Source organism: Phacochoerus africanus, chromosome 1 (genome assembly GCF_016906955.1).
Source record: "Phacochoerus africanus isolate WHEZ1 chromosome 1, ROS_Pafr_v1, whole genome shotgun sequence".
NCBI classification, from domain to species: Eukaryota; Metazoa; Chordata; class Mammalia; order Artiodactyla; family Suidae; genus Phacochoerus; species Phacochoerus africanus.
In genome coordinates this window covers 146,347,425-146,374,362 of record NC_062544.1, presented here as the reverse complement: position 1 = coordinate 146,374,362, position 26,938 = coordinate 146,347,425, and the positions used below count along the sequence as shown (strand labels likewise).

The following is a 26,938-nucleotide window of genomic DNA, read 5'->3' as shown; positions in this document are numbered from 1 at the left end:
GTCTTTTCTAGGGCCGCACCTGTGCCATATGGAGGTTCCCAGGCCAGGGGTCTAATTGGAGCTGTAGCCACCAGCCTACGCCAGAGCCACAGCAATGTGGGATCTGAGCCTCATCTGAAACCTACACCACAGTTCATGGCAATGACGGATCCTTAACCCACTGAGTGAGGCCAGGGATTGAACCCGAAACCTCATGGTTCCTAGTCAGATTCATTAACCACTGAGCCACGGCAGGAACTCCAAATGAGCTCATCTCTTATGTGAAAAGAACCAAAGCTCTACACAAGCAGAGAGCGCAGTTTCAGAAACAGGAGGAGCCTGGACTGCAATACAGGTCTCTTGGGTTAGGGCCCTTGGCAAGGTTAATGTCAAGGGCCAATCAGACTGCTGTGGTGGGGACCCCGAATGCCAGCCACATGGTTTTGAAGAAGAGCGAGTCCTACCAGCTCTCCTTTCACATATACACACAGAGCACAGACCTCATGCAGCCCCAGAGGGGCAAGAAGAGACTTTAATTAGGGGAGGGAGGATCCACCAGAATAAGAAAAGGTACAGCGAGCGAGGGAGCAGAGGAGCCACAGCAGGCAGAGGGCCCAGCTGGAAGCCCCAGAGAACTCACCTCTCTACCTCTAGCACAGGCACTGCACTGACAGACAAGGCAAAACAGCAGCCCCTCTCAGCTGGGAGGGTAAGAAGCGGCGCCTGTGGCCAGAGGTTGCCTAGCTTCCAGGCCCTAGCTCCTAGGCATGGCTGGTGGCCACCAGTGCAGCCCTTGGCCCCAACCAGTGCTGGATGGCCATCTTCAGGCAGAGCTCAGGAAGCTGGCAGAGGGCCCCCACCGCTTCTACTGGACCCACAGAATAAGAGGATGAGGGAGAGGAACTGGAGTCTGAAACATCCCTCCCTCCCCACCTGGGGTGGCTCTGGTGAGGAACAGTAGTCGCCTTCTGGCTCCAGGCCCGCCCAGACCCACAGCGACCAATAAGGTACAATCACTGGGACCAGTCACAGCCACTGGAGGTGGAGGTTGTTTGTTTAAAAAAAAAAAAAGACAAAAGGTTACAGTCTCCTACAAGCACAGAGTTTAAGTTTCAAGACTTAAAAAAAAAAAAAAAAAAAAAAAAACCCTGTCCCAGCCCAGGGGACAGAACATCAGAAGCCAGCCTGACCAGGCACACATGGCCTTGGGGCAGGTCCACTGCTTTGTTGCCCAGCTAGCAAGCACACCACCCCCCTCCCGCATCTAACGCCCACCCCAACCCAGCTCCCCTCCACTGCTGCTGCCACCGCCGCTCTGGGGAGTAACTCCAGGACGCCTTCGCAGACACAGGGAGCTTGAGGGGGAAGGCCACAAAATCCAGCCAGATGGTTTAGAACTGTCAAGAGAATAAAGAAGAGGTGAATGGTGGTTATTATTGTATCCTGGCAGGTCTGCTGTGGGTAGGTGGGCGAGCTGCCATTGTACTCAGATCTCTGCAGGGTGGGAGAGAGTTGGGTCCCAGGAGACTCTGTTGGGCACACCCTCATTCAGCCAGCATTCAGCAGCGACCTTTGAGGCATTGGCCCTAAAACCTAGCACTAGACAAGGCAGAAAAATTAAGGGTGACATGGGCTTTTTCCACAGCTCCCCTTGGCTATGCCATGGAGACTGCCAAAAAGCCCTGTCACGGTGCCTTGCTTGGAGAACTGAGGTTGTCTTCTAGAGCTGGAGGGCTCACATGCATTTGAGGCTGTAAGTCAAGGGCAGAGGGACCCAGGATCTGGTACTCTGTGTCAAGCTCTGGGTGGTCCTCCAAGCAGGACAAGACTTTGAAATGTTTTCTGTCCTCAAGTATCCCCCACAGTGCCTAGACCATCCCTGGACATTTTACAGACCAGAGGCTGTGGCCCAAAAATGAGCGCTATTTGGCCCACAGTGTTCAAAAGACTATCAAGCAGGAGTTCCTGTCATGGCTCAGCAGAGATGAATCCGACTAGGAACCATGAGGTTGCTGGTTCAATCCCTGGCCTTGCTCACTCAGTGGGTTAAGGATCCAGCATTGTCGTGGGCTGTGGTGTAGGTCGCAGACGTGGCTGGAATCTGGCGTTGCTGTGGCTGTGGTATAGGCTGGCAGGTATAGTTTTGATTAGACCCCTACCCTGGGAACCTCCATATGCCACAGGCGCAAAAAAAGAATATCAATCCATGTCCAACCTTGAAAACAGAGAAGTCACTGCATACAGATCCAGATTTTGAAATTCTTTTGATGAAGTCACGAAGGGCTGGAGCTGTGTGCTGGTGATTCTGTTTGGGTGAGGCATATGCTCAGCAGGTCCCCACAGGGTTCTCCTCACTCATGTGTATTACCAATTCGACCCTTTCATGATCAGAGGTTGTCAACCCTGACAGATGCCATGGCACTAGCTTAGATCTGAAAACATAACTCCAAGTCCTCCCCTTACTGCCTGAGGCACCTTGGACATGCAACTTAACTTCTAGAGCCAGTTTATTCCTCTGTGAAATAAGGATAACACCTGATCCAAAGATGTTTTAGGTATTAAATGAAATGTGCGAAAGTGCCTTTTTACCTGTGTTACTATAAAAATGTAATTATCATGGAGTTCCCGTTGTGGCAGAGCGGAAACGAATCAGACTAGGAACCATGAGGTTTCAGGTTCAATCCCTGGGCCTCACGCTGTGGGTTAGGGATCTGGCGTTGCCATGAGCTGTGGTGTAGTCACAGACGCAGCTCAGATCTGATGTTGCTCTGGCTGTGGTATAGGCCGGCAGGTGTAGTTCCGATTGGACCCCTAGCCTGGGAACCTCCATATGCTGCAAGTGCAGCTCTAAAAAAAAAAAAAAATTATCATAACTAAATGACTGGTGAATGAATGAGCCTAAAATATACTGGGACAAAACTTATTTTCTTCAGTTGAATTTAAAGCCTTCCTAATGTCTGACCATATAACCTTAGTGCTACAATATATGGAATGCTTCCTATATACCAGGCGCTATGTTTTATGTACATATTTCCTCATTTAATGTTCAACCACACTGAAAGCTACACATGAAGAGTCTCATTTCAGAGTCAAGGAAACTTGAGGCTTAGCTGGAAGGTTCTGTAACATGCCCAAGGCAACAGTGGAGCTGGGCTCTCACGGAGGTAGTCTGCCTCCACAAGCGTGACCTGAACAAGCACGCTCCCCTAGGTGCACAGTACAGTGACTCTGCACACTGGCTGCCCTCGGTATAATTAAAGCCCAGGGGAAGCGGGTGTTATTTCCATTTTTAGGAATCCGAGCTCCTTCTGGGCTGGATCTGTATGCACTGGTAGGAGTAAACACTAATTCTACCATCTAGGGATCACAGTCAACTCTGAATGGAACATGTCAACAAACCAAAGGCTGTCTGGAAAAAGAAGAAAAAAAAAAGAAGCAGGCATGTCATGAATGTCTAAACAAGAACAACCGTGTCATCAGTTCATCAACGTAAACAACCCTTCCTCCTCAGAGGGCTGTAGTCCTTTCCGCCAGGAAGGCCAAACAATTAAAAAGGGATCTGGAGAATGTGAGCCATGAAAATGATGGAAAACAGGTTGAAGAAATCATGATGTTAAGCCTGAGAAACAGACACTGGATGCAACTAATCAAGTCTGTTTGAGAAGTGGAATTACACTATGATTAACTGTCCTAAATTCCTAAAAATTCACATGTGGATTTAACTTGCTTCACTCGGGGTTTGAACTAGATGCAAGGAAGGACTCTTTACATTTTGAGATGTAAGGAGTCCCATGAGCAGCTAAATCAGGCATTCCCCGAGACTCCTAGATGTGAAGAACACCCAGCAGCTCTCCATGATGAACCTCGGGCCCTCCCGCCTCCAAGGCACCTGCTGTACCAGAGATCCTAGAGGTCTCGGGAAATATTACCAAAGTTGGCACTACTTTCCCACTAGCTGCTAAGTTGTCAGCACAACCCACTGGTCTTTCTACTCCTGGAAGGAAAGCAGGAAGGCCCCTCACTTACATTCTTGAGGAACTCCTCGGCCACTATGCGCGCACGAGCGTTGACCGATAGCTTCATCTCACTGATCTCCTTGTCGATCTCCTCCATGAAGTGGATCACAAAGTCCACTAACTTGTGTTTATACATCTGCTCTGTGTGGAAGTTGGTGATCAGAAAGCTGATGTCATACCCCTAGTGAAGGAAGACAATGGGAGGAGGGAGAGAAGAAACGGGAGAGAATCACTATCCTGCGGGCATTAGCTGGCCATGCCCTATACATCCACTCACCCAAGTGCTTCTAAGGGCCTGTGACCTCCCTGAAAGCTACATGCCCTCCAGTCAGCAGCCCACCTGCTCTGTTGGGGTGTATATCTTGGATCCAAGAAAACAACAGGTGGATCAACTGAACCCAGTTGACATCTCTGGAAGACTATTTGTGGCACAAACAGCTGCATTCGGAATGAAGCAAGGGAGAGGGAAGGAACCTACAATCTCATTATGGAAGAATCTCATCAAACACAGGAACATTTAGCTCAGGGAGAAGAATGGGATTGAGGTCTTTATTGGACAGGCTGTGTGGAAATTCAATTTTATTTATTCTGGGTGGCCCCAGAGGTTAGATCTAGAGATCTTTAGCTCAGGGTGAGGACAAACTTGGCCAACACGTCCAGTGTGTCTGATGATGGTATCTGCTGCTCTGCATGGTAGCTGATCAGTCACTGGGGATTTTTAAGTCGATCTGGCAGGGAGTCTGTGGAGAGGACTCAAGTACAAAGTCAGGCAACAATGAAGTTCCCGTCGTGGCGCAGTGGTTAACGAATCTGACTAGGAACCATGAGGTTGCAGGTTCAATACCTGGCCTTGCTCAGTGGGTTAAGGATCTGGCATTGCCGTGATCCCTCGTTGCTGTGGCTCTGGCATAGGCCAGTGGCTACAGCTCCAATTAGACCCCTAGCCTGGGAATCTCCATGTGCGGGCCCTAGAAAAGGCAAAAAGACAAAACAAACAAACAAACAAAAAACAAAGTCAGGCAAGAATGGACTCAATGTCAACTGTGGCCTTGACAGACTATGTTGGTGGTTGCCTTTTTACCCATTTGTTTATTTTTACGGCCACACCCTCAACATATGGAAGATCCCCCGCCAGGGATTAAATCTGAGCTGCAGCTACAACCTATGCCACAGCTGTGGAAACACCGGATCCTCTGACCCACTGCACTGGGCTGGGGACTGAGCCTGCACAGTGACACTTTAGATTTCTGATTCATCGTGCCATTTCTGCTGCTAGATTACAGGCTTTGGGAAAGTGAACGATGGGATTCATCTTTTTCGCCTCTTGCATGGCTGAAGTAGACCCAACTCCTTCTAGGCTGATCCCCCCTATTTGCAATCCAGCTGAAATGAAAGCCAACTGTCAACTCAGGTCACAGGTGCCCTAGACCTGGTGGTGCAGCAATCCCAGATTTGGAAACAATTCCGGGCCGGTGACAGTGGACTCAGTAGTAGAACTCTAGGTGTGAGGAACACATGGATCACACAGTCTCACCTCCACTGGTTTCCTTCGAAGGATAAAGAAGTTCTCTGCTCGCATCATCATGAAGCGCATGAACTTGTGGCATAAAATCTTCTCGATCTCATCAGCCTGGGGAAGGTGAAGGAGAAATGCGTTTCCTTCAAGTTGATACCCTAAAGCCAAGAGAAATCAGCAGCCTGGTCTTTTGACCCTATTTCCCTCAGGTTCACGGAAGGCAGTGGCCTTGGGTATTGGGAAAAATCACTGCCTGAACTTTGAATTGTGGGGTAACCGGTTTCCAACTGAGAGGAGGGTCTACCACGTTAGAGCCTCCCAACTTAGTGGGGCATTATCATCACTTTCAGCCATTCCAGAAAGGTCATTCTGGCAAGCCCAAATCTTTTATCTGCTCCTTCCAGAGCTCACATCCACACTGAAAGATGCCCCTTCCTTTCTCATTTCACTAATGCTGCATTTTCCAAAGTCTGTGATACCTACTATGGTTTTAGAGATAACCATGGGTGGTCTCCACTTTGGGAACAATTAATATCAAACAACGCCCCAAGTTTCTCCCTGTTGAACTCTCAATATCTCTGCCCCCCCCCCCCCTTGGACCCTGCCACAGCATGCAGAAGTTTCCAGGCCAGAAATTGAACCCAAGCCATAGCAGTGACAATGCTGAATCCTAACTACTAGGCCACCGGGAACTCAACATTTCTGAAAGAAGAATTCTGCAGCAGGGTGCTGGCATGCCTTAGCCCCCAACACTTGTTAATCTCCCCTTTTAACAAAGAAAGCTGGCCTACAGTTAGAGCTTTCTATAAGCCAAAGGGCCTAGTCTGAATTTAGCAATTTTGTTTTGTTTTCAATGTACTTATTTTCTAGAGTTGTCCTTAATTTGACAAATGTTTTCCCACCTATGGAATGAAGTTTCTTTTTCAAACAAATGTAAATGCAAGAAAACTAAGTCAATTTAAAAAAATCTAGGAGAGGAGTTCCCGTCGTGGCGCAGTGGTTAACGAATCCGACTAGGAACCATGAGGTTGCGGGTTCGGTCCCTGCCCTTGCTCAGTGGGTTAACGATCCGGCGTTGCCGTGAGCTGTGGTGTAGGTTGCAGACACGGCTCGGATCCCGAGTTGCTGTGGCTCTGGCGTAGGCCGGTGGCTACAGCTCCGATTCAACCCCTAGCCTGGGAACCTCCATATGCCAAGGGAGCGGCCCAAGAAATAGCAACAACAACAAAAGGCAAAAGACAAAAAGACACAAAAAAAAAAAAACTAGGAGATTTCCTGGTGGCGCAGCAGATTAAGGACCCGGTATTGTCACTTCTATGACTCCAGCCACTGCTGTGGCACAGGTTTGATCCCTGGCCCCGGAACATCCACATGCCATGGCCAAAAAGGAGGAGAAAAAAGTAACAAAATCTTTAATAAAAGTATTCTGGTAGTTCATAAACATGGCAGAAATGATGAGGGTTGGAGTTCCCATTGTGGCGCAGTGGTTAACGAATCCGACTAGGAACCATGAAGTTGTGGGTTTGATCTCTGGCCTGGCTCAGTGGGTTAAGGATCCGGCATTGCTGTGAGCTGTGGTGCAGGTTGCAGACGCAGCTCGGATCCCACGTTTCTGCGGCTCTGGCGTAGGCCAGTGGCTATGGCTCCGATTAGACCTCTAGCCTGGGAACCTCCATATGCTGCGGGAGCAGCCCTAGAAAAGGCAAAAAGACAAAAAAATTTAAAAAAAGGAAGAAATTATACTTCACGTTTTATCCTAAATCCACTTTTGGTGTTTATGGCTATCAAATTGATCCTGGTACTATTTATTTTTCTGAACCAGACTTATTTTTTATTCCTCAGGAAGAGTTCTATGACCTGACACCAAACTGGTCCACAGCCTTGGCTGCCATATCTCCTGCTCCCTAATCCAGAGCAAGGCCCAGAAGATGTGGCCACTCTCTTTATTCTACTGACATGATGAGGTTGGCAAATAATTTCCAGGAAATAGCATCTGGGTTTCTTTGCACCCTGAATCTGGCATGCTGACCTCTCAGATGGGGGTCCCTGGCCTCCTGGGGAAGCAGGGGATCTATGGTGAGCTTACCTGTTTCACAGCAATGCTGACCCGGACAGAGTTGATAGAGCCTTCAATCAGAACCTTTTCCTTCTCATTCCTGCTGATGGTCACAGGTTGTAGCAGGAGCTCTTTGCTACTCCTGGAAACACAAAGTCACAGAGGCCTCTGAAGTATAAAAGAACCAAATGGGCAGGGAGACCCCGCGGTCCTAGAATCACCATCTGGGACCACAGAGTCCAAGGAGTAGGAGACTCACAAGCAGGGGTTCTCCAAGGTGGGGGCCAGCAAGCTTGTTCTCCAGCAAAAAGAGCACAGGCTCTGAAATCAGGGCAAAAAGGTTTTTATATCCATCCTCTGTTACCATCCTTGGCCAAGTTACCGTGTTGGAATCTCAATTTCCTCATCTGTAAAAATAACTTTGATTTGGAGTTCCCATCGTGGCGCAGTGGTTAACAAATCTGACTAGGAACCATGAGGTTTCAGGTTCGGTCCCTGCCCTTGCTCAGTGGGTTAATGATCTGGCGTTGCCGTGAGCTGTGGTGTAGGTTGCAGACGCGGCTCAGATCCTGCGTTGCTGTGGCTCTGGCGTAGGCTGGTGGCTACGGCTCCGATTAGACCCCTAGCCTGGGAACCTCCATATGCCGTGGGAGCGGGCCAAGAAATAGCAAAAAGACAAAAAAAAAAAAAAAAAAAAGAAGACTTTGATTCCTATTTCACTGCTGAGGACTGAGAGAGATCAAAACGGGTCAAGTGTCTAATAGTGTGCCTGGCACGTCATAGGAGCTTTACAAATGACAGCTCTTCTTTTAATAACTATAGGCAATCTTATACACCATTTGGGAAATGAGGAGAGCGCTTGCCTTCAAAAATAAGGACAAGCTGAAACTGAAGTTTAGCCTCCTTTAATGATCAATACAGAATGACTCACTTACCCAGCATTAAGACCCCTCTCAGCTCAGTTGCCATTTTGATGCCTCAGAATCCCTTGGGATTCTTAATGGTAGTTAACTGTGGTAATGGTACCTGGGAGCTTTAAAATTAGCCAATAGAGGAATTCCTATTGTGGCACAGCAGCAATGAATCCAACTAGTAACCATGAGGTTGCGGGTTCGATCCCTCGCCTCACTTAGGGGGTTAAGGATCCAGCAATGCCATGAGTTGTGATGTAGATCACAGATGCAGCTCGGATCCAGCATTGATGTGGCTGTGGCAAGGCCAGCAGCTGTAGCTCCGATTTGACGCCTAGCATAGGAACTTCCTTATGCCATGGGTGAGGCCCTAAAAAGCAAAAATAAAGTAAAATAAAATAAAAAATTCACCAGTGGAAACTGTAATAGGCACATTCTAACATCTTATCAGGTTTCTTAAATTCAAATCATATCAACTTAAAGTAACAACACTGCTTATCTCAGTTGTTTATATCCCAGACTATAAATTTTAAAGGGGAAAAAGAGAACAATTTACTTACAAAACATAAATTAAACAAAGTAATCCAAAGTACAGAATATTTGGAGTAGGGGAATGAGAGGGTCCAGGTTGGGGTGGGTAGAATCCTTGATCTTTAAATTAGAAAATGGAGATGGTACCTCAACTAAATTCTTAGTCTTCTCTCTTCAAACTACTAAATGATTCCATAACTCCATGGGTTATTTCCCAAATGGCCCTAGGCTGAGAAGTCACACCTTGTGTCAAGCAATCTTGGCTCGAGAACAGCTTCTCCCCTAGGTTTTGTCCTGCCAACCCACTGACCTATTTTCTGAACTTCAAACTGGGAGCCATTGTTCATCTGGCAGCAAGACAAAATATGTGAACTGAAGTTGTCCTGACAACTCCAGGAATGGAAGGTCGTGGCACCCTGTGATACAGCCATCTCTGGATGCTGCACCCATTACCCGATCCCTTTTTCTCCCCTACCTGACTTCCACTTCTGGCTTGTTGTGTCGTTCCACGACCTGGGAGGAGAAATTCTCCAGGCAGAGGGCAGCCTGCAGTGTGGCCCGCACGGCACTCAGGTAGGGGCGGAGAGTGGCAGTCTGTCGGAAAAACCCCAAGGGAGGATCAGAATCTGTCTCACCAAACCCACTGGTCCCCTACTCTGTTCTTGTCTCTTTTTTTGAGGGCTGCACCCGTGGCACATGGAGGTTCCCAAACTAGGGGTGGAATGGGAGCTGCAGCTGCTGGCCTACACCACAGCTCACAACAACATCGAATACTTAACCCACTGAGCAAAGACAAGAGATTGAACCTGTGTCCTCCTAGATGCTAGTCAGATTTGTTTCCGCTGAGACACGAAAGGGACTCCTGTTCCCTTACTCTGACTACACAGGAGCCAGGTAGTACTGAGGGTCACTGGCTCTCAGACATCAAGTGAACAGAACAGACTAGACCTACCAGGCCTTTCATCCTAAGTCTAGACTAGTGATTCTCAACAGAGGAGCATTTTGCCTACAAGGGGACATTTGCCAAGATATTTTTCATTTTCACAACTGGGGTAGAGTTGGGGGTTACTGACACTGAGCAGAGATCAGGTCTATTGCTAAATATCCTACAATGCACTCGAAGAATTATTCAGCCCCAAATAGTGCTGAAGTTGAGAAACTCTGGTGAATACATACAAGTGAATAACTGTCCTCAATCTTTCTTTTGAGCCAACAAATGTGTACATCTAGGGTGTGCCAGGTACCGAGCTGGGATCATCTCTACCCTTAAACAGCTCAACTGGATCAGAGAAAGAGAGAGAGAGAAACAGATTAAGAGGATTTTACATTGAGAAAAAGGACATTTCCAGTAGAGGATAGAGTGTCTAGCTTCATGGGCCTATCTTCAGTTCTTTGTATTAGCCAACTTCTTTCTCACCCTAGCCCTTCGAACATGCTAAACTATCAATTTGCAGGTTTTTCTCCCCCTTCTTTCCTAAATCATCTTCAGATCTTGGCTTATTCAGAGAAGGCTTCTTGCTTCCTCCAAGACTTTCCTGACTTCCCTCTTTTTTTTTTTTTTTTTGGTCTTTTTGGGGCCACACCCACAGTATATGGAGATTCCCAGGCTATAGTCACTGGCCTACACCACAGCCACAGCAGTGCTGCATCTGAGCCATGTCTGTGACCTACACCACAGCTGATGTCAATGCCGGATCCTTAACCCACTGAGCAAGGCCTGCATCTTCATAGATACTAGTCAGATTCATCTCCACTGAGCCACGACAGGAACTACTTGACTTCCCTCTTAACAGCATTTATTATAACTTAGAATAATACACCATTCCTATATCTTTATTACAGTAATTGCTCCTTCACTAGACTGTAAACTTCACAATAAACAGACCATGGTTATTCAAATCTACATACCCTGCACTTAGCTCAGTTAGTAACTAACATACACAGTGTTTTAGTTTTTGTGCAACGAAGGATGAATGAGAGAAATAAATTAAGCAAGATTAGAATTACCAAAAAAGGGCATTAAGAGTTCTAGAAGTAGTAATGAGTACAACATTGCTGTATACGGGAGGCACTTTTTATTTATCTAATTTTGTTTTTTATGGTCATACCCACAGCATATAGAAGTTCCCAGGCTAGGGGTCAAGTTGGAGCTACAGTCTCTGGCCTACACCACAGCCACAGCAACATGGGATCCGAGCTCATTCTGTAACCTACACCATGGCTCATGGCAGTGCTGGATCCTTAAACCACTGAGCGAGGCCAGGGATCAATCCCACGTCCTCATGGATACTAGTCAGGTTCATTACCACCGGGCCACAATGGGAATTTCCTGGATGCATTTTATTTTTTTAATTTTTTAATTTTTTTGCCTTTTTTGCTATTTCTTTGGGCCGCTTCCTGCGGCACATGGAGGTTTCCAGGCTAGGGGTCGAATCGGAGCTGTAGCCATTGGCCTAGGCCCAAGCTGCGTCTGCAACCTACACCACAGCTCACGGCAACGCCGGATCCTTAACCCACTGAGCAAGGCCAGGGATCGAACCCGTAAGCTCATGGTTCCTAGTCGGATTCGTTAACCACTGCGCCACGACAGGAACTCCCCTGGATGCATTTTATTTTATTTTTTTTGTCTTTCTGCTATTTCTTGGGCCGATCCCGAGGCATATGGAGGTTCCCAGGCTAGGGGTTGAATCGGAGCTATAGCCACCAGCCTACACCAGAGCCACAGCTACGTGGGATCCGAGCCGCATCTGCAACCCACACCATAGCTCAAGGCAACGCTGGATCGTTAACCCACTGAGCAAGGGCAGGGACTGAACCTGCAACCTCATGGTTCCTAGTCGGACTCGTTAACCACTGCGCCACGACGGGAACTCCTGGATGCATTTTAGATTCAATGGATAGGGCTGCAATGGTAGCCTAGAGATTCATGGGCAATCTCAAATGCCAGGCTTCTGAGTTTAGCTCTTCTCTTAAGGTGGTAAGGAACTGCTAGGGGCTTTCTGAAAAGGAAGTTACACAGCTACAACTACTGCTAAATATCCTACAGTGACTTTGTGGAGAATGGATTGGAGAGGGAAGTGAGAAAGAATGCAGAGAGGGTTATTCGAGGAGGCTGATGACAGCTTGGCCTGGGGCAATGGAGGACAAGCAAGACCTTATCTGTCAAAATTCATTGAGGGCAGGAGTTCTGGATCGTGGCTCCAAGGTTAACTAACCTGACTAGCATCCAAGAGGACACAGGTTCAACCCTTGGCCTCAATCAGTGGGTTAAGGATCCGGCAGTGCCATAAGCTGTGGTGAAGGTTGCAGATGTGACTTGGATCAAGCATGGCTGTGGCTGTGGCACAGGCTGGCAGCTACAGCTCCAAGTCAACCCCTAGCCTGGGAACCTCCATATGCGGTGGATGCGGCCCTAAAAAGAAAAAAAAAAAAATTCATAGAAGGCAAACCTAAAAAGGATAAATTTTAGGTAGCCAGCCCTGTGACACCTGCCCTTTCACGATGACACATTCTGGTGTAATACCTCAACAAATCTGAAGTTTAAGAAAAGCAAAAGGCATGGCTTCAATTAGAATATCCCAGGTTTCTAACTGAGGTTATGAAAACACAAAGCCAGAAGACAAACACAAGAGGACAAGCAAGTTTAGGGAAAGAGGAGTTACAGCCTGGAAGTCTAATTTCAAGGTGTCTTCAACACTTCCAGGTGAACCATGAAAGAGGGCTAGACCAGCAGATTTAGGAGTTACCAGAATGCAGACGGTCATGAAGACCTGTATGTTAAATAGGTAGCACCACCAGGGAGAGTGTAAAGAGGAAGCTAGTGAGTCTAAATTGCTGTGAACAGCCAGTTATCAAATGAGAGGATTTCCAAGGAGGAAGGAATCAGCAGTATCAGAGCTTACATTCTATCGTAAGACTGATACGGTTGAGTTCCGACCAGGAAGCGGTCTGGGAGGTAGAAGCACAGCTGGGGCAACATGAAGACTGGGATAAGGAAGTTCCACAGAGAACGCTCTCCCTCAGAGAACCATGGGGTCAAGAGGGCAAGAGGGGGTGCATATTTAGTGAAGGTCTGCACTGGTTGGGGAGGTGGCCCTATTACAAGCCTCAGCGGCCCTACTAAGGGCTACGGGGCCTACTACGTGCCTCTGACGTGCTACCATACCTAGGAGCACCCACTCCCAGCTTCCTCTCTGATTCAGTATCTCCCACCTGCTTCAAAACCCAGACTATGAAGCCGAAAGGCCTGCTTCTTAGGAGGGCGTCCCCCGCTCGCTCCTTTCTCACTTCGGCCCCCGCCCCTCCCTCCTTCTCCCAACCTCATGGTGCCCCCGCACCCCCGGCACCCCACGGCCCAGCGCCTCTCCGCTGCAAAGCCGCATCTCCCCCAAACCCAGAGCGTGAAGTCAGAACAGCGGGGGTCCCTGGCCCGGGTCCCGGCTCTCTCACCATCGCGGGCGCTGGCTGGGCCGGAAAGCGGAAGTGCGGAAGTGGCCAGCCCCGCGACGCTTGCCCTTTCGCGAGAAGCGCAGCCGCAGTCTCCGCCCGGACGTCCGGACTGTACCATCTATGTCCCGAGCGGGGGAGGGAGAAGCTAGAAACACTTGGCACTTCGGAAGTTTTCCCGCTAGGACTGCCGTGGTAGTTTTAGATTCCTGAAGTTTAAAATCACTACTCAAGCTTCTCCCGTCATCGGTGAGGCTCTCGCTTGTGACTTTGGCCTTCTTGTCGTCTTTGCTGCCATCTTCCCTCACAGCCATGCAGTGGTGCAGCCCAGCCTCAGGTTGGGCACCATATTAGGACAAGGCGAGCCGGGGGAGCTCTTCGATCCTTCCGGTTCTGTGCCCCCATCCTTTCTCCGGGCCCCTCCTACCTGCAGCCCTCGGGGCTCAGCGGGACTAACTGCCAAGCGGAGAACCCGGCCGCCGAGCCCCGCCCCCAGGCGCCGGGCTCTTCCCGAGGGTACGCCCGAGGCTTATTCTCTCCACCCCACTTGCAGCGGGCTCACTCGCTGCCGGCAAACTCCCACCCTCGAAAGACCCAGGGGCTGGTCCTCGCGTCTTTCCGCCCCCGCGTGCACTGCTGGGGGCCAGCCCCTAGTCAGTTCCGGGGCGGTTGCTCTCACCGACCGGAACTCCCCGCCCCCACCCGCGGCCCGGGGGCAGTAGGAGGCGGCTAGGAGGAGGTAGAGGGGGCGGGGGCCGCGGTAGGGTGTCCGCGGTAAAGGTCTGGGACCCAGAAGGCGGGACACTGGGGCAATCCATGGGTGGGGCCAGTCATTAACCAGTCCCACTTTTTGTGTGCCAGGCACTGAACTGGGCTCTTGACGGGCATCATCTTTTAATCCTCAGATCATCCCAGGGAGGTAGGTACTATTACTATCCCCGTTTTATAGATTCAAACTTCTTATGGGGAAACAAGCTCAGGTGTCTTTTGTCCCACTTTACGGATAGAAAAACTGAGACTCGAGAGATAATTAACATGTTCAGGGCTACATAAATAGAGGCTGGTCAAGCCAGAGCTTGAATCCAGATGTATCTAGTTTAGCAGTTCACATTTTTTACTATCTGGGGCAAAGAGGGAAAAGGTGGGGAGGGTGAAACTAGGAGAGGCTGGGAGGCACAAAGAACATTAACGTAAGTATGGAATACTTGGAATTCTGGAGTTTAGCAGAACTCTGGAAGAGTGGAGCTGAAGGGAAGAGCATCAGAAAGACAGGCGCAGTATAACTGTGGTTAGAGGCACAGACCTAAAACTACCTGAATTCAGATTGCGTGTTGGTAAGCATGAACATGTACCCACTCTAACAGTCTCAGTTTTCTCATCCGTAAAATGGAGATCACTATGAGTCATGGGGTTATGTGAGGAATTTAATGAGAAGCCAGTAAAATGTCTGCATCTAGCTTGGTGCACAGTAGGTGCTTTACAAATAGGAACTGTGAATTAGTGAATTAGTGATTTCTAATCCACTAATAGTAGGATACTGAAGCCTGGCTTTCTTCTTGAGGCTGTCTGAATAGAAGGAGCTCTTGGTCTTTTCTTGTGCCACTTGTCCGCCCATCAGTGGTCCGTTCTCTCCAGCTCCACAGGGTCCCCTATCCTGGGCCATGAGTGAGCTGAAGGACTGCCCCTTGCAGTTCCATGACTTCAAGTCTGTGGACCACCTGAAAGTCTGTCCCCGCTACACAGCAGTGTTGGCCCGCTCTGAGGATGATGGCATCGGTATTGAGGAGCTGGACACTCTGCAGCTGGAGCTTGAGACCTTGCTTTCCTCTGCCAGCCGACGCCTGCGGGTGCTCGAGGCTGAAACCCAGGTGATACCCCACAGAGGGACACCAGGGATGGGCTGTGACAGGTTGTAGCATGGGTCACTGAGGTAGCTAGCCCTCTCTGCTGAGGCCTGGGGTATGGGAGCTTAGTGGGGGGAAGAGAGACCCAAACTGGGCTTATATGACGTGTAAAGTATGCAGGAGGAGTTCTGTCGTGGCTAAGTGGAAACGAAGCTGACTAGCATCTGTGAGGACACAGGTTCGATCCCTGACCTCGCTCAGTGGGTTAACGATCCGGCGTTGCCATGAGCTATGGTGTAGGTGACAGACGAGGCTCAGATCTGGCATGGCTGTGGCATAGGCCAGAGGCTACAGCTCCCATTTGACCCCTAGCCTGGGAACCTCCATATGCTACAGGTGTGGCCCTAAAAAAAAAAAAAATCAAAGTAGGAATGTGCATGATCCTCATAAATTTCAAGATTTCTAATCCACTAAGCATCTATTGACCCCCACTCCCCACAATGTTCTGGATCCTGTGCTCGTCATTAGAGAGGTAATGAGGACAATTTGGTCCTTGAGGGAGCTTGCTAACTAAAGAGAGGAGGAGGGAGTTACCATTGAGGCTCAGTGGTAATGAACCCATGTAGTATCCATGAAGATTTGGGTTCAGTCCCTGGCCTCGCTCAGTGGGTGAAGGATCTGACATTGCCATGGGCTGTAATGTAGGTCACAAACGTAGTCTGGATCTGGCATTGCCGTAGTTGTGTCATAAGCCGGCAGCTGCAGCTCTGATTCAACTCCTAGCCTGGGAACCTCTATATGCCACAGGTGTGGCCCTAAAAAGAATGAATGCAAAAAAAAGAAAAAAAAATCGGAGTTCCCGTCATGGCGCAGTGGTTAACAAATCCGACTAGGAACCAGGAGGTTGCAGGTTCGGTCCCTGCCCTTGCTCAGTGGGTTAACGATCCGGCGTTGCCGTGAGCTTTGGTGTAGGTTGCAGACGTGGCTCGGATCCAGCGTTGCTGTGGCTCTGGCCTAGGCCGGTGGCTACAGCTCTGATTCAACCCCTAGAGTGGGAACCTCCATATGCCGCGGGAGCGGCCCAAGAAATAGCGAAAAAAAAAAATGAATGAAGGGAGGAGGAGGGCACGCAAGTACCAACTGATGTGCTGTTGTGGTTAGGAGTACTGAGGTAACTGGAATGAGGAGGCCTGGATTTGCATCCTGGTCCAAGCACTTGCCAGCGTTGCTGTTTGCCAGCTATGTGACTTTGCACAAGTTACCTCCTAGTTCTGAGGATCAGTTCTCCATCTGCAAAGTGGTCTGGATAATAGGACCTCTCTCAGAGCTTTTGTGAGGATTCGAAGACTTTTCACAAAGGCTCAGCACAACACCTGATATTAAGTAAGCATGTCAAATGTTATTTATTGGTATGCCTCTGATGATTTCTATTTATGGCATAAGCATCCTCTGAGCCCTGTATGCCAGGTGCTATGCCAGATGCGGGGGAACAGAGATGTTTAAGATGAACCTCTGTGTCTCTAACAGCTTATAATCTTGTGGAAGAGACAGAGTACTCTGTTTTTGTTTTTTGTTTTGGGTTTTTTGTTGTTGTTGTTGGTTGGTTGGTTGGTTGGGTTTTGTTTTGTTTTGTTAGGACTGCACCTATGGCATATGGAAGTTCCCAGGCCAGGGGTCGAATCAGAGCTGCAGCTACCAGCCTACGCTACAGCAACGCGAGATCCAAGCCACACTTGCAACCTACACCACATGTCACGGCAATACCAGATCCCTAACCCACTGAGCAAGTCCAGGGATCGAACAGCATCCTCATGGATACTAGTCGTGTTTGTCACCCACGGAGCCACAACAGGAACTCCACAAAGTATTCTGTTTGTTCTAGTTATGATCAAACAACACGATTAGCCCTACAGTGGAGGTACAGAGTATCAGAGACTCATAGACAAAGAAGATGCTATTTTAACTGGACCTCAAAAGATGAATAAAATTGGAGTTCCCATTGTGACACAGTGGAAATGAATCTGACTAGGAACCATGAGGTTTCAGGTTCAATCCCTGGCCTCAATCAGTGGGTTGGGGATCTGGTGTTGCTGTGAGCTGTGGTGTAGGTCACAGACACGGCTTGAATCCTGTGTTGCTGTGGCTGTGGTGTAGGCTAGCAGCTGTAGCTCTGAATGGAGCCCTAGCCTGGGAACCCCCATGTGCCTCAGGTGCAGCCCTAAAAAGCAAAAAAAAAAAAAAAAAGAATGAAATTAACTTGTGGGAGTTCCCGTCATGGCGCAGCAGAAACGAATCTGACTGGTAACCATGAGGTGCAGGTTTGATCCCTGGCCTCGCTCAGTGGGTTAAGGATCTGGTTTTGCCATGAGCTGTGGTGTAGGTTGCAGATGCAGCTTGGATCCTGCATTGCTATGGCTGTGGTATAGGCCAGCAGCTGCAGCTTCGATTTGACCCCTAACTTGAGACCCTTCATATGCCAAGGGTGTGGCCCTAAAAAGCAAAAAAAAAAAAAAAAAATTGTGGTCCCTGGGAATCCACTGAAGCTTTTTGAGTGAGCTGTGGCATAATCAGTTTTAGCATCTAAGAAGCTGTGTAACTGATGCAGAGAAGGCTTCCCAGTTGTGGCGATATTTGAAGAGAAGGTTTGCTGGGAAGCTTGCTTTCCTATACCAAAAAATTACTCCCAGCATGTTTTCCTGAGATGTGATCTCTTTGCTTGACCTGCTAAACACTGTGTAACTGGCTTGGGTGCTACATAGGTGAGTCAGTATAGACAAACAAGTGAATAGAATGATTAGAAGAATATGAATAAAATCCTGTGAGATGGGCACAGATAAGGAGCTGAGTTTTGCAGAATGAGTAGGAATTTGCTAGACATAAAGGGAATAAGGAGAGACTTGGAGCCTAATTGAGTTCTAGACCCCGGTTTTTCTCTGGGAGGACGAATTGCCTGTGTCTTCCCTTCTCCCTCTCAGTGACAGTGTGTGAATTTCAGATCCTCACCGACTGGCAGGATAAGAAAGGTGACCGACGATTCCTGAAGCTGGGTCGAGACCATGAGCTTGGAGCTCCCCCCAAACATGGGAAACCCAAGAAGCAGAAACTGGAAGGGAAGGCAGGACATGGGCCGGGTCCTGGCCCTGGGCGACCCAAATCCAAAAACCTTCAGCCCAAGATCCAGGAATATGAATTCACTGATGACCCCATCGACGTGCCACGTATCCCCAAGAATGACGCCCCCAACAGGTTCTGGGCCAGAGAACATAGATGGGCCTCGGGATTCGGGCATTGGAGGCTGTGGCGGGGCCTGGGGCTGAGGTTGGTGGGGGAGGGGCCCTCACTCAGGCTCTGCTTCGCCCTGCAGATTCTGGGCTTCAGTGGAGCCCTACTGTGCCGACATCACCAGTGAGGAGGTTCGCACACTGGAGGAGCTACTGAAACCCCCAGAAGATGAGGCCGAACATTACAAGGTAGCGACCCCCAAGCCTAGGTAGATGTGGAGAACAAGAGGGCTCAGAGTTGCCTCAGAATCTGAGACCCTAAGCTCTGCATCATCTTCCTTCCCCTGTGCTGCCCAGCCTCCTGTCTGCTCTGCTAACCCACCTCAACATACAGGCACTAACGTCACCTTCTCCTTTCTAGCCTATGTAAATGGTCACCATGACCTAAGGCCTCTTCCCTAGTGAGGTCTGTTTCTCTCATCACCTGCCCTTCTTCTTTGGCTCAAGCCTTCATCAGCCTTTACCTGAACAGCCTCCTAACACTTTCTTCCTTCTAGAGGGATTCTTTTTTTTAATTTTTTTTTGTCTTTTTTTTGTTGTTGTTATTGTTGTTGCTATTTCTTGGGCCGCTCCCACGGCATATGGAGATTCCCAGGCTAGGGGTTGAATCGGAGCTGTAGCCACCGGCCTACGCTAGAGCCACAGCAACGCAGGATCCGAGCCGCGTCTGCAACCTACACCACAGCTCACGGCAACGCCGGATCGTTAACCCACTGAGCAAGGGCAGGGACCGAACCTGCAACCTCATGGTTCCTAGTCGGATTCGTTAACCACTGCGCCACGACGGGAACTCCTCTTTTTTTTAATTTTTTGATGTGTAAAAGTTTACTTTTTTTACGAGGAAAATAAAAGAGGTTCCATTAAAGAAAATGTAGAAAATACAGAGAAGCATTGGAGGGGAGCTCTCTCCAGTGGGTCAGCTGTCATGATCAGATGTGCTCATGACATGACCCTGCTCTCCGGCCTCTCCCTGGCTCCTGTTACCCAGAATCGAGTAGTCCAGGCATCTCAGTCCATGGTGGCACAGTCCCAGCGCCTCTCTCCTGTTTCCTTGGCCATGCCCCCTCCTCACTGCTGTGTTTATCAGCAGCACCCCCCCCCAGGGTCCTTGCTGGTCTCTGGGCCTCTGCACATGCTCTTCTCCCCTTGGCAATCTGACACCCTTCAAAACCCTGATCACACATTACTTCTACCAGAATGCCTTTGCAGATTCCCGAGCAGAAGATGCACTGCCACAGCACCTTGACTTGCCTCTGTCACTTGCCTAAATTTTTAAAAAATTTATTTGAAAAAGTTATCCATAGAAGCAGTAATAAATTCAAGCAACACAAAAGATATTTCCCTCTCACTTCTGACCCTGAGGCCTCTAGTTCTCTCGGAGACAATAGCTGTCACCTGAGATGGTCCATATACACATACTATTCTGCACCTTATACTTGGGAATTGTTCCATTTCGTCTTCCATGTGTGTTGTACTTCTTTTTGTACCTGGCTTCCTTACTAGACTGTGAGTGTAGAGATTTTATCTCCTTTGTCTCTTCTCACCTGTACCAGGCTCAGGCCTTGTCCCTGGGTGAGCTACTTGGGAGACAGAGAAGTGAAGGAGTAAAGAATGAACAAAGAGCCTGTTGGCCATCCCCACTTCACAGAGAGCACGCACGCCCCAGGCATGCTGGCCTGTGTTCACTTCTTTGGGGCCGGGTGGGATGTCTCCCACAGATCCCGCCCCTGGGGAAGCATTACTCCCAACGCTGGGCACAGGAGGACCTGCTGGAGGAGCAGAAGGACGGGGCTCGGGCAGCAGCCATGGCTGACAAGAAGAAAGGCCTCATGGGGCCACTGACTGAACTAGACACTAAAGGTAAGCCCTTCACCTCCCTGCCTACCCCAGGCCAGGACTTGAGTTCCCAGAACTTAAGCCCACCTGTCTGTCTACCACTTCTCTGCCCACCTCAGACGTGGATGCCCTGCTGAAGAAATCTGAGGCCCAGCATGAGCAGCCAGAAGATGGGTGCCCCTTTGGTGCCCTGACACAGCGCCTCCTGCAGGCCTTGGTGGAGGTGAGCACCCCAACTCAAAAAAGGAACTGGTATCTACCTTCTGTTTCATTGTTTTACTTTTAATTTTTATTGGAGCATATTATACATTTAAAGGTACACAGCATGAGAGTACAACTTGATAAATTTTCATAAATGAGCACCTTTGTACAACTAACCTCAAGATCACAAAATTAAACATCATCGGTATTCTAGAAGCCCCTCTCATGCCCCTCCCAGTTCTTAGCCTCCCCCGCAAGGTAGCCACTGCTCCACAGTTACTTTTGCTGAGTGTTGGCTAGGGCCTATGCAAAGGACTTTCTACACATCCTCTCGTTAAAGGCAAAGACAGTGGTTAATCCCATGTTATACCTAAGAAGACTGAAGCTCAAAAAAGGGAACTGTTTGCTTGAGGACACACAGCTTGTAGAAGCAAGACTCAAACCCCAGCTTTAGGCCCCCTTTCTTTATGCCCACTAGCTGCCCTTAGGCACATCTCCTCACCTCACTGAGCCTCAGTTTCCTCTCTGGCTCAAACACAGTAGTGTCTCCCTCTCCCACATAACATGCTGGGCATGTTTCATGTTGGCTGAGGAGGGAGATCTCTGTTCCACATCATCAGACAGGGATTCCAGTTATGGTGGCTTTGCCATCTTAAACATGCACTCTGCACAAGGTCACTCCAAGTCCAACTGCCACTTCAGGCCTTCAGGAGAAGATCAAGGAGGAATGTGTGAAGATCAAGTTTGAGGCTCTTATCTCTTCTGATCACTATGGAGAATCGCATGGCCACCCTTGATAGCAAGGGAGGCTGGGAAGTGTGGTTACCTGGGCAGCCATAAGGCCAGCTACTGTAGAAGGGCGAGGATGGCTTTTGGACACCTGATGCATGCCTAGTAGAGCACCTCATGCATTGCAAATGCCTAACAAACCTTAGCTCTTCTCATTACTATTGCTGTTATCATCTTTTATGCTCCCTTCTTTTAGATTCAATACAAAAAACAAGTGTTTTTAAAATGATCAAAGCTTTTTGGAGTCTGTTTGGGAAGGCTTTTCAGAGAGGATTGGATAGGAAAGAGAAAAGGCTATTTCTGGTCTGTGAAGACTGTCCATGTAGATTGGAGGGGAGCAGGAAGGTGATAATACTACGGCTCTTTCTCCATCCATTTCTGTGCTCTTCTAGGAAAATATTATTTCCCCTATGGAGGACTCTCCTATTCCTGACGTGTCTGGGAAAGAATCGGGGGCTGATGGGGCAAGCACCTCTCCCCGAAATCAGAACAAGCCCTTCAGGTGAGTGATGTCCTATCCATACACCACAGTCTGGTCTCTGCTTCTGTTGACTTCCATCCATCCCAGTATGATGTGGTCTTCATTAATAGAGAGGCTGAGGACATTTTGATAAAGCCCAATAAAAGTCTGACATGCATGCTGGCCCAGCAGTTCTGCAAGCACAGACTTAGGACAGAGTTTTTATCATAGCACTGTTCTTACTGTAAACAACCTAAATGTCCAACTGAAGAGGAGTAATTCTACACAATGAAGTAGCTTGTAGCTACTCATCATATCAGAGAAATACAGTTAATTGACATGAAAAGATGTAAACAATAGAATGATAAATGGAAAATGTCAGTTTTAGCAAGGCACAGGCAATGCAGTTCCTTTTTTTGGGGGGGGGGGCTGCAAATGGGGCATGCAGAAGTCCTGGGGCCAGGGAGCAAACCTGCACCACACCTGCCACCTGAGCCACAGCAGTGACAGTGCCAGATCCTTAGCCCACTGCGCCACCAGAGGAACTCCAATATGATCCTATTTTTACTTCAGATAGATTTAGGAGTTCCCAGCGTGACTTAGTGGTTAATGAGCCCAACTAGTATCCATGAGGACGTGGATTTGATTCCTGGCCTTGCTCAGTGGGTTAAGGACCCAGGGTTGCTGTGAGCTGTGGTGTAAGTCACAGACGCATCTTGGATCCTGTGTGGCTGTGGCGTTGGCCAGCAGCTATAGCTCCAATTGGACCCCTAGCCTGGGAACCTCCATATGCCACAGGTATAGCCCTCAAAAGACCAAAAAAAAATTATTTAAATGTGTGTACCTGTGGGGGGGACCTAAAGTAATATGTAATAAACATGGGAACAGTTATGTAACAAAATTTGGAATATGTATAATATTTACATAACTATATAAATGGAGATATTTTGTAAATATAACACATTAACATATAGTAATATAATAGTAATATATGTAATACTAACAAGATAACAAAATAATAGTAGTTCTTTCTGGGTTGTTGGCATTATAGGTATTTCTGTATTTTATATTACATAACGTCGATATCTGTTGCTCGTGTTTGAAACAGGACCAGGTATGCGTGTGTGTCTCTCTTTTTTTTTTTAACAGCTGCACTTGCAGCATATGGAAGTTCCTGGGCTAGGGGTGAATCAGATCTGTGGCTACTGGTCTACACCACAGCCACAGCAATGCCAGATCTGAGCTGCCTCTGTGACCTACACCACCCCTTGCAGCAAGGCTGGATCCTTAACCCACTGAGCAAGGCCAGGTATCAAACCCACATCCTCATGGAGACTATGTCAGGTTCTTAACCTGCTGAGCCACAATGGGAACTCCTCTGTGTCTACTTTTTTTTTTTTTGTCTTTTTGCCATTTCTTGGGCCGCTCCCAAGGCATATGAAGGTTCTCAGGCTAGGGGGTCTAATCAGAACTGTAGCTGCCAGCCTACGCCAGAGCCACAGCAACGCAGGATCCAAGCCGTGTTTGCAACCTACACCACAGCTCACAGCAACGCCAGATCGTTAACCCACTGAACAAGGGCAGGAATCAACCCACAACCTCATGGTTCGTAGTCAGATTCGTTAACCACTGCGCCACAACGGGAACTCCCTGTGTCTACATTTTTATGTCTGGATAGATATAGAGGGGATGCCCAAGAGAAAGGAAGGTGTCCTAACCTTGGGCGTCTCTGAGGGCTTCCCCCTCCAAGCTGGCCCTTGTGCTGAGCACTGCCTTCCCTGCAGTGTGCCACATACCAAGTCCCTGGAGAGCCGCATCAAGGAGGAGCTGATTGCCCAGGGCCTCCTGGAGTCTGAGGACCGCCCCGCGGAGGACTCAGAGGATGAGGTTCTTGCAGAGCTGCGCAAACGGCAGGCTGAGCTGAAGGCACTCAGTGCCCACAACCGCACCAAAAAACATGACCTGCTAAGGTGAGTGTGTAAAGGATGCATGGGCCAGCGAGTGGCCAACAAGGCCTGGCCATGCTGGTCACCTTCCAGGAGCTTTACAGCAGGCTTCCCAAACTTGGCAGGGCCTCTAATCACCCGGAAGCCTTTGAAAAAAGGTGTTAATACTGGGCATCACCCCACTGGTTATGTCTCGAGCAGATTCTAATTCCATGGACTAGAGCTCAGGAACGTGTAGTTTTTTTTTGTTTTTTGTTTTTTTTAGGGCCGCACCTGCGGCATATGGAGGTTCCCAGGCTAGGGGTCTAATCGGAGCTATCGCTGCTGGCCTGCACCACAGCCACACAGCAATGCCAGATCCAAGCAGCGTCTGTGATCTACACCACAGCCCACGGCAACACTGAATCCTTAACCCACTGAACAAGGCCAGGGATTAAGCCCACAACCTCATGGTTCCTACTCGATTCATTCATTTCCACTGTGCCACAATGGGAACTCCTATAATTTGTTTATTTACTTCAAACTTGTTTATTTACTTCTAATAATTGTAGTTAAAAAAAATACAAAAGTTATCCCCTAAACTGTTTTTATTGTACAGTTCAATGGTGTTAACTCTGTTCACATAGTTGTGTGTTTTATTTCTTTTCATGCTTATTTTCTTTTCCCCTCAAAGTTTTATTGTGCAAAATTTCATACAAAACGTCTGATAGTGTCAGAGTTCTTGTCATGGTGCAGCAGAAACAAATCGACTAGGAACCACGAGGTTGCAGGTTCGATCCCTATCCTCATTCAGTGGGTTAAGGATCTGGTGTTGCCATGAGCTGTGGTGTAGGTCGCAGACGTGGCTCCGATCTGGTGTTGATGTGGCTGTGGTGTAGGCCGGCGGCTGCAGCTCTGATTGGGACCCCTGACCTGGGAACCTCCATATGCCGTGGGTGTGACCCTAAAAAGACCAAAAAAAAAAAAAAAAGTCTGACAGTGTAGTATATATAGCAAACACAGATATACACCCCACCTCGATTTATCGCCTGTTAACATTTTGTTGGGCATCTGTGATTATCATCAGTCCCTCACTAGGACCTGACCTGTGTTTTGAGACCAGTTCTTTCAGGAACTGGTTGTGATGTCATTCATTTTGTGTTCATTCCATCCTCTTATCCTACATTGGCCACAGCAAGGGTATAGGTACTACCAGGAGGTAGATCATGGTAGTGGTGGCCGTTTCCTGGAGAGAGAGCAGTCTCCTTGCTTCTTACAGATAGGTGCTGTGTCTTCACCTCACAGAGCCCAGCAGGGCAGGGCATGCTCGTTCATTTGGCAGCTCTGCCCAGCTCTTAAATATTGTGCTGGGGGCAGGGCAAAGGGCCTACAGTCCCCACGTGAGTGGTTGGTAAAGATGTACAGCATTAGAAGGAGAAGAAGTTGCTGACAAGTGTATGTTGCTGGCTAGTGTATTTGAGGATGAGTGTGTTTTGAGTGCCTACCATCTGCCAGGGGCTTTCTGTACACCTTCCTGTTTAATCTCTATTTGTTGTTTACTAAATGAGGAAAAAAAAAAAGGCCCAGTGAAATGAGTGCGATGCTGAAGGTCACACAGCCAGTAAACAACCAAGCTGTGAGTTGAGTCCAAGGCTGAATCCAAAGCCTCTTTCTAGTTCCCTCTCAAGGGCAAGAGGAGGAAAACAACAGATGAAAGAGGCCTGGGGGTGGGGAGCGAGGGATGGTGGGGGAGGAGTGGGAGAGAGAGAAGTAGGGATGTGCAGATATGGAAGTAATGGGCAGTGAAGGAACCCACTGGGGCTCTCAGAAGGCCAGTGTGCAGCTCTCGGCCCTGCATGGGCTCAGTGCAGGGAGTTAAGCAAGGCATCTGCCCTGGGCAGCAGCTTCCCCTTCTGAAAAATTAATAGGTCAGACAAGATAGATCTCTATGTGACCCCCAGCTCCACCATCAACTGAATTTATAGATCAGATTCCAATCAGAGGGGTCAGTTCCGTATCTCACTTGCCTCCATAAACCTCATACTGCCTAGACCCTTAGGTTGCTCTGGAATTTGGATGCTGAAATAAGCAGATCATTTGCTGGCACTAGAACACTTTGTAAAGAAGGTTGTTCGGAGCCAGCCTGCCTTGATTCAGATCTACTCACTAGGTGTGGGGTTTGGAGGTATTTCTTATCTTCCTTGAGCCTCAGTTTCCTCAGTGGTAATATAGGAATCTGTGATTATCATCAGCCCCTCACTAGGACCTGACCTGTGTTTTGAGACCAGTTCTTTCAGGAACTGGTTGTGATGTCATTCATTTTGTGTTCATTCCATCCTCTTATCCTACCTACCTCCCAAGTCATTATGAGGATTAATTGAGCTAATACTTTAGAAGAGCTTAAGGTAGTACCTGGCTCATAGCACCATGTAAGTATGGCTCAATAACTGCTTTTGGTATGAAATGGCCCACAGGAGTGTCATCCCTGGGTGGTGGGTAGGCTCAGTCTGGAAGAGAGAGGAACCCTATTCTGGGGGGGCTTCCCATGACACCTAGCTGGCTGGTCCCCACGTAGGCTGGCAAAAGAGGAGGTGAGCCGGCAGGAACTGAGACAGCGAGTCCGCATGGCAGACAATGAGGTCATGGATGCCTTCCGTAAGATCATGGCTGCCAGGCAGAAGAAGCGGACTCCCACGAAGAAGGAGAAGGATCAGGCCTGGAAGACTCTGAAGGAGCGTGAAAGCATCCTGAAGCTGCTAGATGGGTAGCCATCACCCCTGCCTCAGGCTGCCTCCCCGTGGCCTGGGCGAGGGGACACCCACTTCCTTCTTTGGGCTGCCAGAAGCCTCAGCCTGTGGCTGCCTGTCTGATGTCAAATGGCAACAGTCTCTAGAGGCTGGGGCCCTTTCCTGAGGTCTTTTGACCTAGCTCTGTCCAGCCAGGTCACAGGAACCCTCCTGGGCTAGCCTGGGGCCCAGTCTCTGCTTGGTCCCCAAGATCTAGGGGCTTCATTTCTGGGCCTTCCTCATCCCCCTCTTCACCATCCTCCACTCCCCCACCTTTCTTGCCCTCAAGGACTTCTCCCTTGTGGTTTTGTAAAAGTGCAAACTTAAGAATAAAGTGACTGCTGTGGTTTTTTAAAAAGCA

General features: G+C 48.8%; 2 protein-coding genes across 6 annotated transcripts; one reads left to right on the top strand and one right to left on the bottom strand.

Annotated features, from left to right (window-relative positions):
• Positions 1 to 480: 480 nt before the first annotated feature.
• Positions 481 to 13,806, bottom strand: ARPC4 (actin related protein 2/3 complex subunit 4). Of its 3 annotated transcripts, none has more exons than XM_047780432.1 (6): positions 13,459 to 13,580; positions 9,485 to 9,603; positions 7,598 to 7,709; positions 5,530 to 5,625; positions 4,006 to 4,176; positions 481 to 1,376 (listed from the first exon to the last, which is right to left on the bottom strand). In XM_047780432.1, the coding sequence occupies exons 1-6, from the start codon at positions 13,459 to 13,461 to the stop codon at positions 1,371 to 1,373; spliced, it is 507 nt and encodes a 168-aa protein (XP_047636388.1). In that variant the 5' UTR covers positions 13,462 to 13,580; the 3' UTR covers positions 481 to 1,370. The 3 variants fall into 3 exon arrangements, with proteins under 3 accessions (XP_047636388.1, XP_047636397.1, XP_047636379.1); XM_047780441.1 differs by lacking the exon at positions 13,459 to 13,580 and adding an exon at positions 10,186 to 10,285; XM_047780423.1 differs by lacking the exon at positions 9,485 to 9,603 and having other exon boundaries at positions 13,459 to 13,806.
• Positions 13,807 to 13,841: 35 nt separating this feature from the next.
• TADA3 (transcriptional adaptor 3) lies at positions 13,842 to 26,938 on the top strand. Of its 3 annotated transcripts, none has more exons than XM_047780390.1 (10): positions 13,842 to 13,971; positions 14,317 to 14,374; positions 15,091 to 15,323; positions 18,295 to 18,545; positions 18,664 to 18,769; positions 20,299 to 20,440; positions 20,536 to 20,639; positions 21,799 to 21,908; positions 23,651 to 23,836; positions 26,367 to 26,938. In XM_047780390.1, exons 3-10 carry the CDS (start codon positions 15,117 to 15,119, stop codon positions 26,557 to 26,559), a joined length of 1,299 nt encoding a protein of 432 aa, XP_047636346.1. In that variant the 5' UTR covers positions 13,842 to 13,971; positions 14,317 to 14,374; positions 15,091 to 15,116; the 3' UTR covers positions 26,560 to 26,938. The 3 variants fall into 3 exon arrangements, with proteins under 3 accessions (XP_047636346.1, XP_047636365.1, XP_047636356.1); XM_047780409.1 differs by having other exon boundaries at positions 13,911 to 13,971; positions 14,361 to 14,374; XM_047780400.1 differs by lacking the exon at positions 13,842 to 13,971 and adding an exon at positions 14,128 to 14,194.